The sequence below is a fragment of the Marmota flaviventris genome, chromosome 10 (genome assembly GCF_047511675.1).
Source record: "Marmota flaviventris isolate mMarFla1 chromosome 10, mMarFla1.hap1, whole genome shotgun sequence".
In the NCBI taxonomy this organism is placed as follows: Eukaryota; Metazoa; Chordata; class Mammalia; order Rodentia; family Sciuridae; genus Marmota; species Marmota flaviventris.
In genome coordinates this window covers 113,547,788-113,563,161 of record NC_092507.1, presented here as the reverse complement: position 1 = coordinate 113,563,161, position 15,374 = coordinate 113,547,788, and the positions used below count along the sequence as shown (strand labels likewise).

At 43.0% G+C, this 15,374-nt stretch overlaps 1 protein-coding gene across 3 annotated transcripts in view; it reads right to left on the bottom strand.

Annotated features, from left to right (window-relative positions):
• Positions 1-1,175: 1,175 nt before the first annotated feature.
• Positions 1,176-15,374, bottom strand: part of Cd244 (CD244 molecule) — a 30,804-nt gene continuing 16,605 nt past the window's right edge. For 2 of the 3 annotated variants that reach the window (XM_027950824.3, XM_071618254.1), the window contains exons 4-9: positions 14,955-15,059; positions 14,431-14,498; positions 11,632-11,685; positions 5,493-5,558; positions 4,136-4,192; positions 1,176-2,846 (exon numbers count right to left, since the gene is read on the bottom strand). In XM_027950824.3, coding sequence (XP_027806625.2) covers positions 2,766-2,846; positions 4,136-4,192; positions 5,493-5,558; positions 11,632-11,685; positions 14,431-14,498; positions 14,955-15,059 — 431 coding nt within the window. In that variant the 3' untranslated portion in view covers positions 1,176-2,765. Of the gene's footprint in view, positions 2,847-4,135; positions 4,193-5,492; positions 5,559-9,687; positions 10,844-11,631; positions 11,686-14,430; positions 14,499-14,954; positions 15,060-15,374 lie in introns of those variants that run through there. The other variant, XM_027950825.3, reaches the window with a different exon arrangement.

Below are 15,374 nucleotides of genomic sequence, written 5' to 3'. Positions count from 1 at the left end.
ATTAGAAAACATGTCTATATGTTCAGGTAGACATAAAGAAGTTCTGGAAGAAAAGGAAAAAAAAATCTTACCTCCTAGGGAGGAACTAGAAATCCCAATTTTTTTCTGCATACTTTTTTTTTGCATTGCTGGATTTTTTATAACCCTATGTGTATTATTCTATTGATAGTTCTCAAACAATGTTTATATGGCTCTTTCACGTAAGATACCCATATTTATTCAAAGAGCTTCCCTCCTTATTGTCAATCTGGATATAGAACAGCCACCGTATCTCTCCTCTTCCCAAATTATGACTGCAATCCTCTCCCCCTGCCTGTAAGATGCACTATATTGACATGTTCGTGATTCTATAGTGTACATTTGTGATTATATGCACTTTGCAGCCCACTTATGTCCTTTAATGTTGTGTTTCTGCTGCCATACCCTTCTGGCCATGGGCCTTGGAGTCGGTATGGCTTCTAGGACCTGCGATGGATCCTCCCAGGGGTTCAGAAGGTGCTTCATATTCAGCAGGAATTTAATAATTGCTTATTCATGGGCTCATTGCATGGATAATTATAAGGTGTTATCATGGAAGTTCAACAGTCTGGCACACAATACGATGCTATACATATCACACTCCAGAATATAGCATACCAAAAGTCCAGGGCCCATAGGGTTTCTTCTGCTCCTTAAAAACATTTGACCAGTTCAAGATCTACACAGTTCAAGCCACTTGAAAAGCCAGCAGCAGTCAACGATCAGTGTCTCTGGTGTTCATCTGGACTGTTCTTATCCCATCATTTCTTGCTGTCTCTTTACCCAACTCCTAGATTCTACAACTCAGCTACCAATACCTAACTCAGGACCCCAGACTCCTTTTGAATATATTTCTCTGGCTTTTAACCCTTGACACTTAATTCAATATGTGGTCTATCCAGACTTCCCTCTAGGAAGGAGCCAGGCTAGCCACAGCCCCCAGGAAGAGAGATCAGGCTCACTTGAGCAAGTGCATGTTTTAGCTATCCTTTGTGATACTGAATGGTCCCAGGCACCTGGTTCTCTGCTGTCCCAGTCACTGACAGCTCACCAGAAAGTCAGATCCCTCTCTTGCCTATGACCTATGCAGACAAGAGGAATTGGGTTTGGCTGCAACATAAGCTAAGAAAGCGGCAAAAAATCACACAACACAGAGATAAGTTTTTCAAATGGAGGGCGGGACGGCTCTGTGACCTTAAGGGTCAGCTTCCATGCTGGAAAGAAAGCACTGGAAAGAGAGCATGAGCCCATGTTTCCTTTATTTTATAGCGGGGACATCAGAGGCAGGGATAAGACTTCAAGGGTGGAGTCTTGCTTCGTGAGGTCTCGTGGTCAGCAGATTGATTGACATCTTGGCAAGTCCCACCCATCTCAGGTGCTGTGTGGGATCTTAGGCAGAGCTAGAGGGGCAGGCACACCTGCATCATGCAATCACTCCCTGATCGCATGGAGCCCGCAATGCCAGGCCTATCCCCTCATTTGGCTACAATGCACAATAGCTCACACACACAGCCCATGGATGGCTTGTGACAGCCTTCTCCAACAGAATTAAACAGACATGTGTTTGTAGATGGCCCATAAGTCCCCTTTGACTGCTTTAGAGTGTAGAAATGCAGAGTGTAGAGAAGATACATAGATTTAACCCAGGCAAAGGATTTAGGCTGCCTGTGTGTAACACCAAATTTTTATATTAAACACATATTTTAAATGAAGGATAGGACACTGAAGAGCCAGGCTATGAGCAGTTATCACCTGCTGTCGTCTCTGAGTCCCCTCTCCTGGGCTCATCCAGAGTCCCAGCCTCGTTGAGGGCTGGCCTAAAGACTCGGGGCACCCAGCACAGATCTGGTTCCCAGCCGCCTCATCTTTTAGCACCCAAGTACCCAAGCCCTCCCTCCAAGGTATACAGTGGGAAGGCAACACTAATCAGGACTCAGAACTTAAATAGAATGGGTTTTCCAAGGAGAGAAGGCAGACCTCTACCACAAAGGAGCCAAAATAGATTTCTAATAATATGTCTTTGTAAATCAAACATTACACTTTGGACAAAACTGGTCTAACTGCCCAGTTCTCAAGAAAGGCTTTGGGTGGTTTTTCTTTCCAATGAAGAGTTTGCTTCTCATCACCCTCTGTTCTTGTGTCTGCCCACTTCCTTTGTGACCAACCGGCCACTGTAAATGTGTTGAGGTGTAGGGGAAAATTTTTTCCCCTGCATTCAAGTTGCAGCCTAGGTGCTGGTCCACCTGTGAGAACCTGCTTGCCAGCAAACAGAAAGTACAGCTTCAGAGGAGCCTGCTTCCTCTTCCCCTGAGTCACTGTCACCTGTTTTTGCTTGGTAGGTAGGCCTGGGTGAGGTGAGGGTCTAGAAATGCTGTCTAGACCAGCATCCCAGATCAGAGAGGATGAGAGACAAGTAACAGGTTAGAAAACCAGGACAAGGGAATCTCAAGCCTCCATTTACATAACTTTATAGATTACAAGTACTCAGAATGTGGTCAACCCAACCTCTCCACCCATTCTTGTCTAGTATCTAAGTTGGGAGATATTATTTCACAACCTTGCTTGTATCATGGCTGTTAGAAATCATTTTCAAAACAAAATAAAGACCACGAATAGACTTTCATATCCTCTCCCGACTAGGAACTCTTCCAAAAAAAAAAAAAAAAAAAACTCCTGTGGCAACATCTATTCCGCTGATTCCCAGCACCAAAGCGGATATGGAAGAAAGGCCAAAAGAGCTACAGCATTTAGGAATAAATATCAAAGTTGTCCAGCTCTTTGCGGCTCAGTCGGGCAGGGTTACGGGCTCTGGACTCTGTTGCTCCAACCTGCAGACGAAAAAGGGAAATTTCAGACCCTCCCAACAGAAGATCCTTATAATAATTCTATGGTGTATGAATTGTTATCACTGTTTTATAGATTATGAAAATGAAATTCAGAGTGGTAAAATAAATTACGCAGGGTCAATGACTAGCATGAAGTAAAGAGGGGACCTGAATCCAGTTTTTCTTCCTTCAATTCCAGGGATCTTTTAACTACACTGTGATTCTTTGTAACCCCCCACATTACTTTGGGCCCACACAGTATCCTCTATACCCCTGGACTGTCTGTCCAGTTGGCTTTAATATAAAACTATAGCTGAAGGGCCAGGAATCTCAGAAAGTACCCACCTGCCATCTCCAATGCAATCAAAGACAACATGTCATGGATGGAGGCTTGGGTGTGGTATGATGCTAACAGGAAGAGGTGACATCCATGCCTGAATTTCTTTGGGTATAAATGTGAAGGTAAGGGCTCGGGACATAGCTCCATGGTAGAGCACTTGCCTAGTATATGCAACCAACCACTAATACTACCAAAAAATATATCTAACTTATAGCATTCTGTGAGCATTAAATCAGATAGTTCATGTGAAGACAATGGAACATTGTCTTATGTATAATAATCCCCCAAGAACTGTCGAGTTCCTCCTCTCTCCTCCCTAAATGGCCTGATGGGAATCAGTTAGCTACCAGGCTCAGTGGTCACCTTCAAACAGTGTCTACCTTAGCAGAAGCTGAAGATCATCCACATCCATAATGGTTCCCAATGCCATGCTAATTTAGAAAATCACTTAGAATTCCTTATTTTCCCCTCTCTGGATTTTTCCCACCCCACCCTCACATGCAGCCTTTAAATGGAGATGTCTAATTTGTACTCAATAGCCTGGGAACTAGATTGGGGACAGTCCTAATTTAGAACACAAGCTGAAAGTCAGATCTGAACACCTGATGTCACATTGGGGGAGACCCTCACTCTCTTTGGACCTTCATGTCTTTATCTCTAAAATGAAGATTTGGATTTAAAAATCCCTACAATCAGTGCTGGGGATGTGGCTCAAGCGGTAGCGCACTCGCCTGGCGTGCGTGCAGCCCGGGTTCGATCCTCAGCACCACATACAAACAAAGATGTTGTGTCCGCCAAGAACTAAAAAATAAATATTTTTTTAAAAAAATCCCTACAATCCTACAATTATGAGACTGTATGGATGACCTTTTCATAAGTACACCCTTCATGACTTGTCTTAAGGACTGTGGTATAGACACTAAACCCACTCAGAAGAGTTCCAGAATCTTACCTCTTCATAGATGGAGCTATTGATGGAAGGGTCATGGTTCCTCTCCTTGCATCTGGACTAGAAATTCAGAGAGCAAAGAATTACACATTCGACATAAGAGATGTCCTATTCCTGACTAACACAACAAATTCCAAAAGAGACTCAAACCCAAGAAGTCTCCTAAGCTTTCCTCAACAAGAAAGTGAAAAGAATCTACCTCAAGAATAAACAGTGGTATTAATGGTCTCCCAGAAAGCACAGTACATACTGGCTTATGATATGACATTTCTGAACCAAAGCCAGGGTTTAGTATCCCATACCCAAATACCCCTAAGTCTCACACACAAACACACATTCCCAGGGCACATGCACACACATGCACACATACACACATACACACACACACACACATACACACATATCCCTCAGACAGTCCTAATGCAATTATCATCCCAAACCATGTATCTCTTCAACACACTTTCCCATAATGTAAACAAAAACGTTTTCAAAATATAATACTAAAGCATGTAAACAGAGTACCTATGAGTATCTGGATGTCCTTGGTTGTAGCATATAATTAAAAATCTCTCATGGTGAGTCCAAGTTGATGAATGACTTATTGAAAAGAGGTTGAATAAGAAGTCTGAATATCCATTCTAAATCCCTTCAAATACATAGTCCCTAACCTATATGGACTCCCACAGTTCTGTGGATTTCCATTTTCCTATTGTACCATGGAGCAGTTCATGGTTTCATACTGCAGTTCAAGCCATGGAAACACTACTCTTCCCATCCTCTCCCATACCAAGTAAAAAGGATGAGCAGAGCATCAGGAAACTCAGATCCAAGGTACTGGGTACACACAAGAGCTATGAGCTCAGCTTGGAGCAGGATGTGAGTGGAACATGACTGCTGCGGTCCAGGGTCTTCCACCAGCAGGTGACTGGCCAGAAAGTTAGCATTGTTTCCCCCTAACCCAGCCCTCCAGCTGCAGGCCCTAAGTCCTTCCTTCGCAAACCTCTCCAATATCTTTCACCACAGCCTCAGCTGGTCTACTAAGGACCCTGTGGTCCTTCTGCACAAAGCACCTCCTTCCTGTCTTTGTCCCTCGCATCCCACAAAAGCCCTAAAAAATCCTATAATCCACTATTCTCTGAGTCCAGAGATGTCCTTATCCTCAAGGCAGAACCCTAAAGGCATTTTTCCTCATTGACCCATTAACATTGAAACACAGTCATTGAATGGAAGCTACCCAGATACACACCGTGGAGGACCACTCACTGTAGCATGCACACACACTCTTGCAAACACATGCCTGTGTATGCACATGCAAAATACACATCTGCATCAATCACACCACACGGGGGAAGAGACTTACCTTCCTGGAAGGCTGTATAACTGAATACAACGTATTTGTAGCTTCTTTTGATGTGGAAGAAGAAGGCTAATGAGAAAAGAAATAAGAGCATTTCAGAAGCATAGATCCAATACAACCCTAGAGGGATCATTGCTTCCATCACTCTGCCTATACCCTGCCTAGACAGAAGCTTTAAGTGTTAGTAAAAAGAACCCTGAATTATCCAGGAGGCCATGAGTCAACGCGAATGCTAGTCCCACTCTGTTACTAAGGGTAACTACGATTTGTTGAGCAGTTATTTTATACATGCATTCTCCCCTAATTCCTATACCACTCTTATAACTTAGGAACAATCATAAATTTTCCCCTGCCACAGGTGAGGCTACAAAAGGGTGAAAAGTCCAAATCAGACAGAGTATAAACAATGGGTTCAGTATTCAAATCCAAGACCCCCCAGGGCTTTTTTCTCAAGGAGTCAACACCTCCTGTTGGCAATATATCTTCTTTCTCTGGACCTGAAACTAGAGTCCTCCAGGACAGGTAACTATCCTCCTTTTAAGGTACTCCAGAGGAGCGATCTCATCCTCACCCAACACCCTAAGCTGAGAGGAGCTCTTCCTTGAATTTTATCCAATCCCTCTCCTTGAATTTCAATGTGAATAAAGCCAGAAAACTGCAGATATCAATCATTCTTGCAATGGATTTTCTGTGCCCCACAGCTCAGCCACCAAGCCTAAGATATGGTTGCACCTAGGCTTGTATAATTTTATCAAAATGGATTTTACTGTCATGTATAACTAATAAGAACCTATAAAATAAAATTTAAAAAGTAAAAATACTTTTTTAAGAAAAGAGTCATTTTATCAGAAACTTTTCATCATTGGCCACAAGGAAGCAGCATTTTCCTTGGGAGATCTCTCCCAGCCTGGGTTATCAATAATTTGCTGATCAATATTGGATGTGTCTCCTGTCCATGAGTAAATTTCTATAACCCCAGGCTATTAAAGGTGAGGTAGAAGGAGATGGAATGGAGATTCAAAAACCCATTTGGTTTGGTTCTGCCGCTACCGAGCTATGTGGCCTTGAGCATATTATCCTGTTTGCTTATCTGTGATGCGGGGTTCAGACTATATCTAAAGCATTAAGACTATTTCATGAGGCTGTTGTGGGAGATTTATTAAGAAAATGGATGTACTGTTAAGTCTAAATAAGACTAAAGAGACCAAAACAGATCTAGTATTTCCTGAAAACAGGTATTAGGGGTAATGAGGATAAATTGTATGAGAGCCCCAATGATTGGTGCTGAGAGCCATAGCCAAGTAGGAATGACGCATGGCATTTTGGGTTGAAAGGTGACCCTGCTCAGGGATTAGGGTGGCTCCAGGTTTAGGGTGGATCCTGCTGGGAATAGGGCGGCTCCAGGATTAGGGCGTATCCTGCTGCCTCAGGTGCCTGCTCCTTTGGAGTTCCCGTGGAGTTCTCGCGGGGTTCTGAGAGTATTGGTACGCAGAGCCTGGAGGAGGGAGTGTATGTTTTCCCAGAACGTGCGTGTAGAGTGCCGGTGAGAGTTCGGGAATAAAGAGTTGCTGTTTGAATCTACAAGGCTTTTGTGGTGGCTCGGTTATTTTGTGCCCAGCCAGACTGCGGCATTTGGCGGCCCATACGGGGAACGCCTGAAGCTTGGAGGTAAGTGAAATTGCTCGCCCCTGAGGAAGAGTGAAAGAATGGGTGACCATTTCAAAAAACAATATGTTCTTGTTTTGATTTATTTTGTTTTTATTTCAAGTTGCCTGTCCCTAGAACTTTCTCAGGCAAACTGGGGAAAATGGTTGACTCAAAGTTTAAAGTTGTTCGCCCCTAAGGAACAGAAATTGTTAGAGGAAGGAGGCACCCCAGTAAGACCAAGAACAATTAGGGCATATGTTGATACAATACAAAAATGTAGCCCATGGCTTTTTAAAGAGAAGTTGTTGAATATATCACAATGGGACCATCATGGTATCCTGTAGAATAATTTTTCTTCAACAAGAAAGAGATGGCTAGTTCTGTTTACTACACTTGTCTAAGATCTTGGTTTTTATAGACATCTGATTAATTTACAAAGATAAAGTGTTGAAACATCAACCACTAATATAAAATGAAGTACTCTTTACTTATTAAGTTCCATAAGGTAATATATTTAAACATTATGTGTGTTTTCATAAATTGGTGAATGGAAAAATGTTTAATATTGCTTTGTGTCTGTGTCTTTGCTGAAACAAGGTTACTAAGAGTTCAGATTCTATCAGGTGTAATTTATATACAAAGAGTATAAGAAGTTTCAGTAAAAGCTATTCAAGATGTGGAAATATATTTTAATATGGAAGATTAAATAAAGAAATGTTTCTAGATGAGATAATCTTTGTGTGGTAAAGTAAAAAGTTGTAAAATGTCTAAGTAAGTTGCAAAAGGCTTTAAAAGGTTAAATTGAAGGTGGTTAAGATGCCTTCATGACGGAGGAAAGATTGCGTCATTCGAAGCCTAGTTAATCTTAAAAGCATTACTTAAAAAAAAACCATGAAAATGGAAAGATAATAGGATAAAAGCAATTTGGATAAAGAAGATTAAAATTTTAAAGTGGAAAACTTTAAAGATAAAAGTACAGAAAGGTTAAAAAAAGATAGAGAAGATGTAGGAAGATAAAAAAGATGTAGGAAGACAAGAATTTTAAACCCACAAAATAGGAAGAAAAAAAAACTAGGAGGAAAAAAAGCAACTAAGGGTAAATATACAAACCTTAGAAGAAAACTAGAAGATAGAAACAAGAGGATTTTTCTTCAACAAGAAAGAGATGGCTGGTTCTGTTTACTACACTTGTCTAAGATCTTGGTTTTTACAGACATCTGATTAATTTACAAAGCTAAAGTGCTGAAACATCAATCACTAAATATAAAATCAAGTACTCTTTACTTATTAAGTTCCATAAGGTAGTATATTTAAACTTTATGTGTGTTTTCATAAATTGGTGAATGGAAAAATGTTTAAAATCAGTTAATGTTTTACTTAACAGGAATCCCATACAATCCACAGGGATAAGGCATAGTTAAAAGAGCTCATCAAACTATTAAAATGTACTTATTAAAACAAAAAGAAGGAATTGGGAAAGGGTATATATCCCCCAAAGATAAACTTAAAATAACCCTTTTTACTCTAAACTTTTTAAATTTGGATTCATCAGGACTTAGTGCTGCGGAAAGGCATATGTATCCAAAAAAATGTACATAAGCCTAAGGTACTTTGGAAGGATATTCTAACAGGACAATGGAAAGGTCCTGACCCAGTGATTGTCTGGAGTCGGGGTTCTGTTTGTGTGTGTCCACAGGGAGAACAGCAGCCGATTTGGATTCCAGAGAGATTAATTAAAGCAATTTCTACAGACCAAAAAGAAGATGATTTGACTCAAATCCATAACAGCTGATATCCAGAGCTCCAGCTTGGCTATTCTTACATCTGCGACAGTGATTAACCAGGATGCTTTTTTCAATATCTATTTTATTATTGCCTTTTCCCACATCATAAAGTTTTATTTTATTTTTTGAGCTCATACAGACCTAGGTTAATGTTCTTCTGATCAGTTTTATTTCTTGACTGTGGAGTTTTTAAACATTGCAATGGAGATTTCACCTGTGTAAAGCTACAAGGCCTTTACAAGGCCTTTACTATTGTCTTATGTGTTGTACGTTTGTGTGCACACTTGTGTTTTACTATTGTCTTATGTGTTGTACATTTGTGTGCACACTTGTGTTTTGTGTTGTATGTCTGTGTGTGCGTATGTCCATATATCATGTATGAGGAGCGCTCATGAAAAAATGGATCCGAATTTTTTTTTTATTCACGTGATTTTAATGGTTTAATTTAAATTGGGTAAACAGCTGTTGAGGATTGTTTTAATATGTATACAAATAAGGAGGTTAACAGATCTGTTTGTTTACTTTCACCTTTCCTTTTCATTATATTTAATAATTCTGTTCAGGATAATGTAAATTGTTCAGAAAATTGTTTTCTTAGTACCTGTTGGAATGTTACATAATTTCTTTTTAGCATCATTGCCAGAATTCCTATCTTCATCCCAGTGCCAGTGAAGACAAAGATAAAACCAAACTACAGCTTCTATGATAGCTATTACAATAAACTGTATAAACTGATGTATCAATGAATAATAACTCAACAAGTAATGCTCAATCAAGGAGTTGATTTACTTTGGGAGGAAATGGACATACTTATAGATTCCTCTGCTTTGAATTGCTTGCAGAACGTGCCTGGACTATGTATCACTTGTATGCATTGTGAACTATCTATCTGTTGGTGCAGCGAATTGTGGTAGTGCTGGCGTATCTTTGCTGATGCTGTCATCGGTGATACAATTTTTCCAAAGGAGCCGTCAATTGGCTTGGTGTCGTGGCATTTCTGTATCCTCCTCCCTTCTGCTAGTGATGGTCTAAAATTTGGGGGCCAACAGAGGTGAGGCAAAGAACCTCACCCCCCCCCCACTGTCATCAAGGCCAAATTTAGGGGCCAACAGAGGTGTGGCAAAGAACCTCATCCCCCCCCACACTGGTGCATAGGCCTATCCACAAGTATGGCTATGTGCTGGACCAGTAGTCAGTGATGGGTATGATCCAATTGCAGTGGTACCAACCTAAGACAGGAGGCTGACGCCTAGAGGTCAGCTCATCCAATGACAGGTAAGGACCATACGTTGAATTGGACCACCTAACAGGCACGGTCCCTAAGCCACATTGCTTGTTGTTTAATTAAACAGAAGGGGGGGGGATGCTGAGAGCCATAGCCAAGTAGGAATGATGCATGGCATTTTGGGTTGAAAGGTGACCCTGCTCAGGGACTAGGGTGGCTCCAGGTTTAGGGTGGATCCTGCTGGGAATAGGGCGGCTCCAGGTTTAGGGCATATCCTGCTGCCTCAGGCGCCCGCTCCTTTGGAGTTCCTGTGGAGTTCTCCCAGGGTTCTGAGAGTATTGGTACGCAGAGCCTGGTGAAGGGAGTGTATTTTCCCAGAACGTGCGTGTAGAGTGCCGGTGAGAGTTCAGAAATAAAGAGTTGCTGTTTGAATCTACAAGGCTTTTGTGGTGGCTCAGTTATTTTGTGCCCAGCCAGACTGCAGCAGATTGGAGTCAATAGAAAGAGGGAAAAATTGAGTTCCCTAACAAGGTTCCTTCTCCTACAGACAATCTGGGCTAGACCTTCTGCCAAGTGTGGGAAAAGGGAGAATGTCTGCATTGGGCTTTCCAGCTCTGTTAAGATACTCCAGAGGTTCCTCAAAAGATTAGGAATGAAAACACCATATGATCCAGCTATATCACTCCTCGGTATTTATCCTAAAGAAAATATTAAAGTCAGTATACTATAGCAATAATGCAAACTCACGTTTATAGGAGCACAATCCACAATACCAAATACCCTAAACTAGGAATTTAGGTGAATTAGACCGAGAGCCTTCAAAGACCTAAGTAAGTGTCAACAGTTAATTCCTGCACTAAGGGCTGCAAGACTCTATCTTACATCAACTGAATGCAATGGAACCAACCTTGGTGTCCGTCAATGTATGAATGGATAAAGAAAATGTGACATGTACACACAATGGAGTTTTAATCAGAGAAGAATGAAATTATGTCATTTGCAGGAAAATGGATGGAACTTGAGAGCATTATGTTAAGCAAAATAAGCCAGACTCAGAAAATTAAGGGTTGTATTTTTCTCAAACATATGGAAGTTTGAGAGGAAAAGAAAGATGTGGCATAGGTGGAAGTCTTATGAAAAGAGATGGGAGATCAATAGAGAAGAAGAAGGGACCAGGGAGAAAGGAGGAGAGGAAAGGGGGAAATAATGGGGAAAGTACTGGCCAGATTTTATTGTTATATCATGTGCATATACAAATATATCAACAGATTCCACTATTGTGAATAATTATCATGGACTCATAAAAATATGGAAAATGACACCAGAATATACTGATCTTTTCAACTTGTCAATGCACCTGAAGCCAAGCTAGGCTCTGGACCCCAGGAACACCCAGATCCTGCCATTGAGGGGTGTAAATTGGGGACGGGGCATTAGGGAGCCGCATAGATGGGAATGAAAAGTATTAGAGAAACCAGAGTGGTACCTGGGACTGGATCACAGAGTAAATGGTGATTCCTTCTTCAAGGACTTCCTGCTGCTGTAGAAGAAACAATAAAGGAACATGAGGTGACATGGGTAGACAGCGGGGTCTGTCCAGGTTTCGATTAAACAGGGAAAGATAGAAAAAAGAAGCCTGGGAAGAAGGTAGCAGGACTGGGAAAAGCCTCATCATTGAACACCCCAGGAGGGGGAGAGGCAGGAGGAGTTACAGGAGGTCACAATGGAGCAATTAGTGTCAAGAGCAACTAATGGCTCTTGACACTAATTGTGTGACTGGATTCAAGCAATCCTGTCCATTGGGCACCCCTGTCCCTTCCTTTGCTTTGATAACTTAGAAACCCCTCCTTGCCTTGGCTGACTTGAGGACTAAATTTTCCACATAACCACTGATAATGGGCAGAACTCCAGGCAGAGCTACGATCCCAGCCGTACCTCAGGGCACTGAAATTCAGAAGGTTTAAGCATTTTAAAGACTCAGCATTTTAAGCCCCCCCCCACCCCCCAATCTATGTTTCATAACCAGCTTTCCCTTGGCCTCAAGCCAGTCCTCTTGGCAGCTGTGATGCTGGGTGGAGCCCTAGACCCAAGGCTAAAGGCAGGGGGAACACAGCCCTTCCGGTTTCCCTCCCTCAGGCCTGTCCCACAACAGATTAGGAGTGGAGATATTTCACGCTGCACATCCCTGAGCACATATTTCCAGATGGAGCTCTGCTGGGGAGCCAAAGAAGGTCAGCAGCGTTCATCAGACAAGATGGAAGCTGAACTCCCCAGAAACAAAAAGCTAAGAGGAAGAGAAATGTCAAGCCATCTTTGGAGGCCAGAGAGTCATGGGCAGGTGTCAAGAAACAGGAGTTGTTTGTTTTTTTTTCTCTCCTGTGGATGGTCTCCAAAGTGAGACCACATGAAACTTGGGATTTAGGCCTTCAAGCTGGGGTCTGGAGACAGGAATAGACCCCACAGAAGGCTGAGGCTGGGCAGAGAGGAACCTGAGTCAAAAGCAGTGTAACAAGCCTGAGTCTCCAACAGATTTCTTTTACTCTAAATGGTTATTTCCTCCTGTTTTTCTTATTTCTCTAAAGTCATCTTCATTTGGGGAGAGCAGGGAGGTAGGAGATAAATGGCTAAAGCTAGATGCATGTGCCCTTAGGAATTCGTACCTAAATCTGGAAGTAGTCAAACTATCTCCTCTTTAATTTTCACACCCCAATATTCCATTTTGAGGGCAAAGAAACAGGCGAGGGGAGCTGCCCTCATTCCCACTGAGGAAATAGACCTGAGGGAGGCTGCCTCACGAGGCCTCGTCTGTGTGGAGAGTGGAGGGATTCCTCATTGTTGCCTCCTCTAGCCAAGCACCAAAATTGGCAGTGGGAAATGGGGCCTTCCTCCCCACTCCCACCTGCTACCCACCAGTTCAGCAGGCACTGCCTGATCCATCAGAGCCTTTCCCCGGGCTTGTCACCACATCCTGCCTGTGGTACTGGGGGCATCTTCAACCCCCCTGCAGCTTCCTCTTTTACATCCCTGGATGACAGGAAGAGGTGGCCACCGCCCTGCTGAGAGCTGGTGAGAGAGGTTCCTGGGGGAGACACCCAGGGCTCATCAGTTTAAAATCAAGCTGATGACTCTCTCCAGCACCTCAGCCAAACTCAGGCCTCTTCTTTTCCAAAAGGCTGAGAACATAGATCAATGAGCCAGTTACAGAACTGTTATGCTTTGGCTGGTCACACTCCCCAGACCAGGGTGACAGTGAAAAGACCCACCCAAATAAGCTCTTAACTGCTAGAGAAACAGAATTTGTGGTCATGAAGTGGCACCCCCTTTCTCCACAGAAAAGCCCTCTTCACCATGGCTGATTTTAGGACTGTCAGAAAAAGAGTCCATTGTAGATAAACTTCCTATTTTCGTGTCACCCTGTTCACTTGGCCACTGGCCGAGAAGATACCAGCACTCCAGGTGCTGGACACCCCCTTACTAGTTTTTCACAAACATATCCAGTATAGTACTTTGAAGAAATGTGCAAACAAGGCCTCTGGCCTTGAGCTGGGCTTCACAGAGATGTCTACATTTTTAAGATAAGTTACAACTAGGCTCCATGGTAACAGCTGGCAGGGGGAGGAAAGAAAGGGGAGAAGAAGCTCTCCCCTTCTCAGGTGCTGTCCTTGAAGGGTTAACTTGCCCAGAACAGTGAAAGAAAAAGCTGCTTTTATGTGAACTTCTGCAGACTGTGAACTTCTGAGCCCCTCCCCTTACATGCTGGGTATAAAACTCTGAAACTCCCTGAACTCGGGGTTCAGGGGATTGATTGATTATAGCAAAAGCTGTGCCCTCTGAACCTGGCTGCAGCCAAATAAAACTGTTTCCTGCTGTCTTCGGTGCCTTGCCTCATTTGTCCCTGCAACAGTTAGAAACAATAAATACAGGAAGGTTTCCCTCCTCTTGGCACTCAGCCCATCTGGAGAGGCTGAGCAGCAATGAGAACACCGTGGTGCTGTCTGGGGAGGAAGAAGCAGCCTCTGCCCTCTGGATTTTCTTGTGCTTCATCCCTTCGCATCGCGCATGTCATGTCTGCCTCCCTTTCATTTTCTCTGCTTCCTTTGTTTTCCCTCATTTCCTGTCTGGCCAGAACTAAGAAACTGATGGAGAAAAGAAATGGGGGAGGGCTGAGGATAACTTTGAAAGGATCAATGTCCATTTCTCTTTGTCCCCCTGCTCTGAATGGCCATTCTCCAAAAAGCAACTTCCAGACCAACGGAGAGAGACCCCAACCCATAGAATGCCATACTTCATTCCTCCTCATCTGTGGGTTTTTGACATCTTCATAAATTGTCAGAAGTGTCTCTGGGCTGGTCTCTGTGGAAAGAGGTAAGCAAGGAACAGAGCTTCAGAAACGTCCAGAGGGCTTCCTGTCCAGCTCCCACTTTTGATGGTCCTACCTCTCCCCAAGATGGCCCAGACCTTAAGAACGGCTCTAGAAAAGAGGCGGATTAGTGCTCTTCCCACAATACCTAAAGAGCATGTGATGTGCCCATCCCTGACATACCTTCTCTATCAAGATGGGCAGACCCCAATCAAACCAGGCAACCTGCAGATAAGTCTGCACATTGAGGATCAGATGCAAACATCTGGCAGCCAACACAGAAAGAAGCCTTGCTGCCACTGGTTGCCCTCTCTCAACCACGTACACGCATCCCGACACTCCCGGAGGGAAGGGATACTATGCATCCAGGCACATCCCACTGAACACAGGACCCAGCCACTGAATCTGATGTATCGGGCCACAGCACCCCTCAAGGACCATCCACTTACGTGACTGCTTTCTCTTTCTCTTCCTCACACAGAAGCAAGTGAAAGTGACAATAAACAGTATGGCCAGAATAATGACAATCACCATAAAGGGCAGAATTCTGGATCCTGATAAATTAAAAAAAAAAAAAAATTTAAAAAGGTGCAAGGACTGAACTCACTCCACCTCTTGCTTCCCACCTGCCAGCTGCAGCAGCTTCTTTCAAAACCCACTCTCCTCCCCAGTGTGGCTGGTCTCCTCCTGCCCTATGAATCCTGCACCAAGGTTGTCTCTCTGCTCAATTGGGTAACTTCCCATAAGTGATGCCAAGAGTTTGGACATTAATTTCTGACAGGTCTTGTCCAAATTGTAATTCTGTAGGCTCAGTGTTACGGATTTAACCCTCTGAGCTTCAAATTTTCTCACGCATTAAAAGGAGCTAA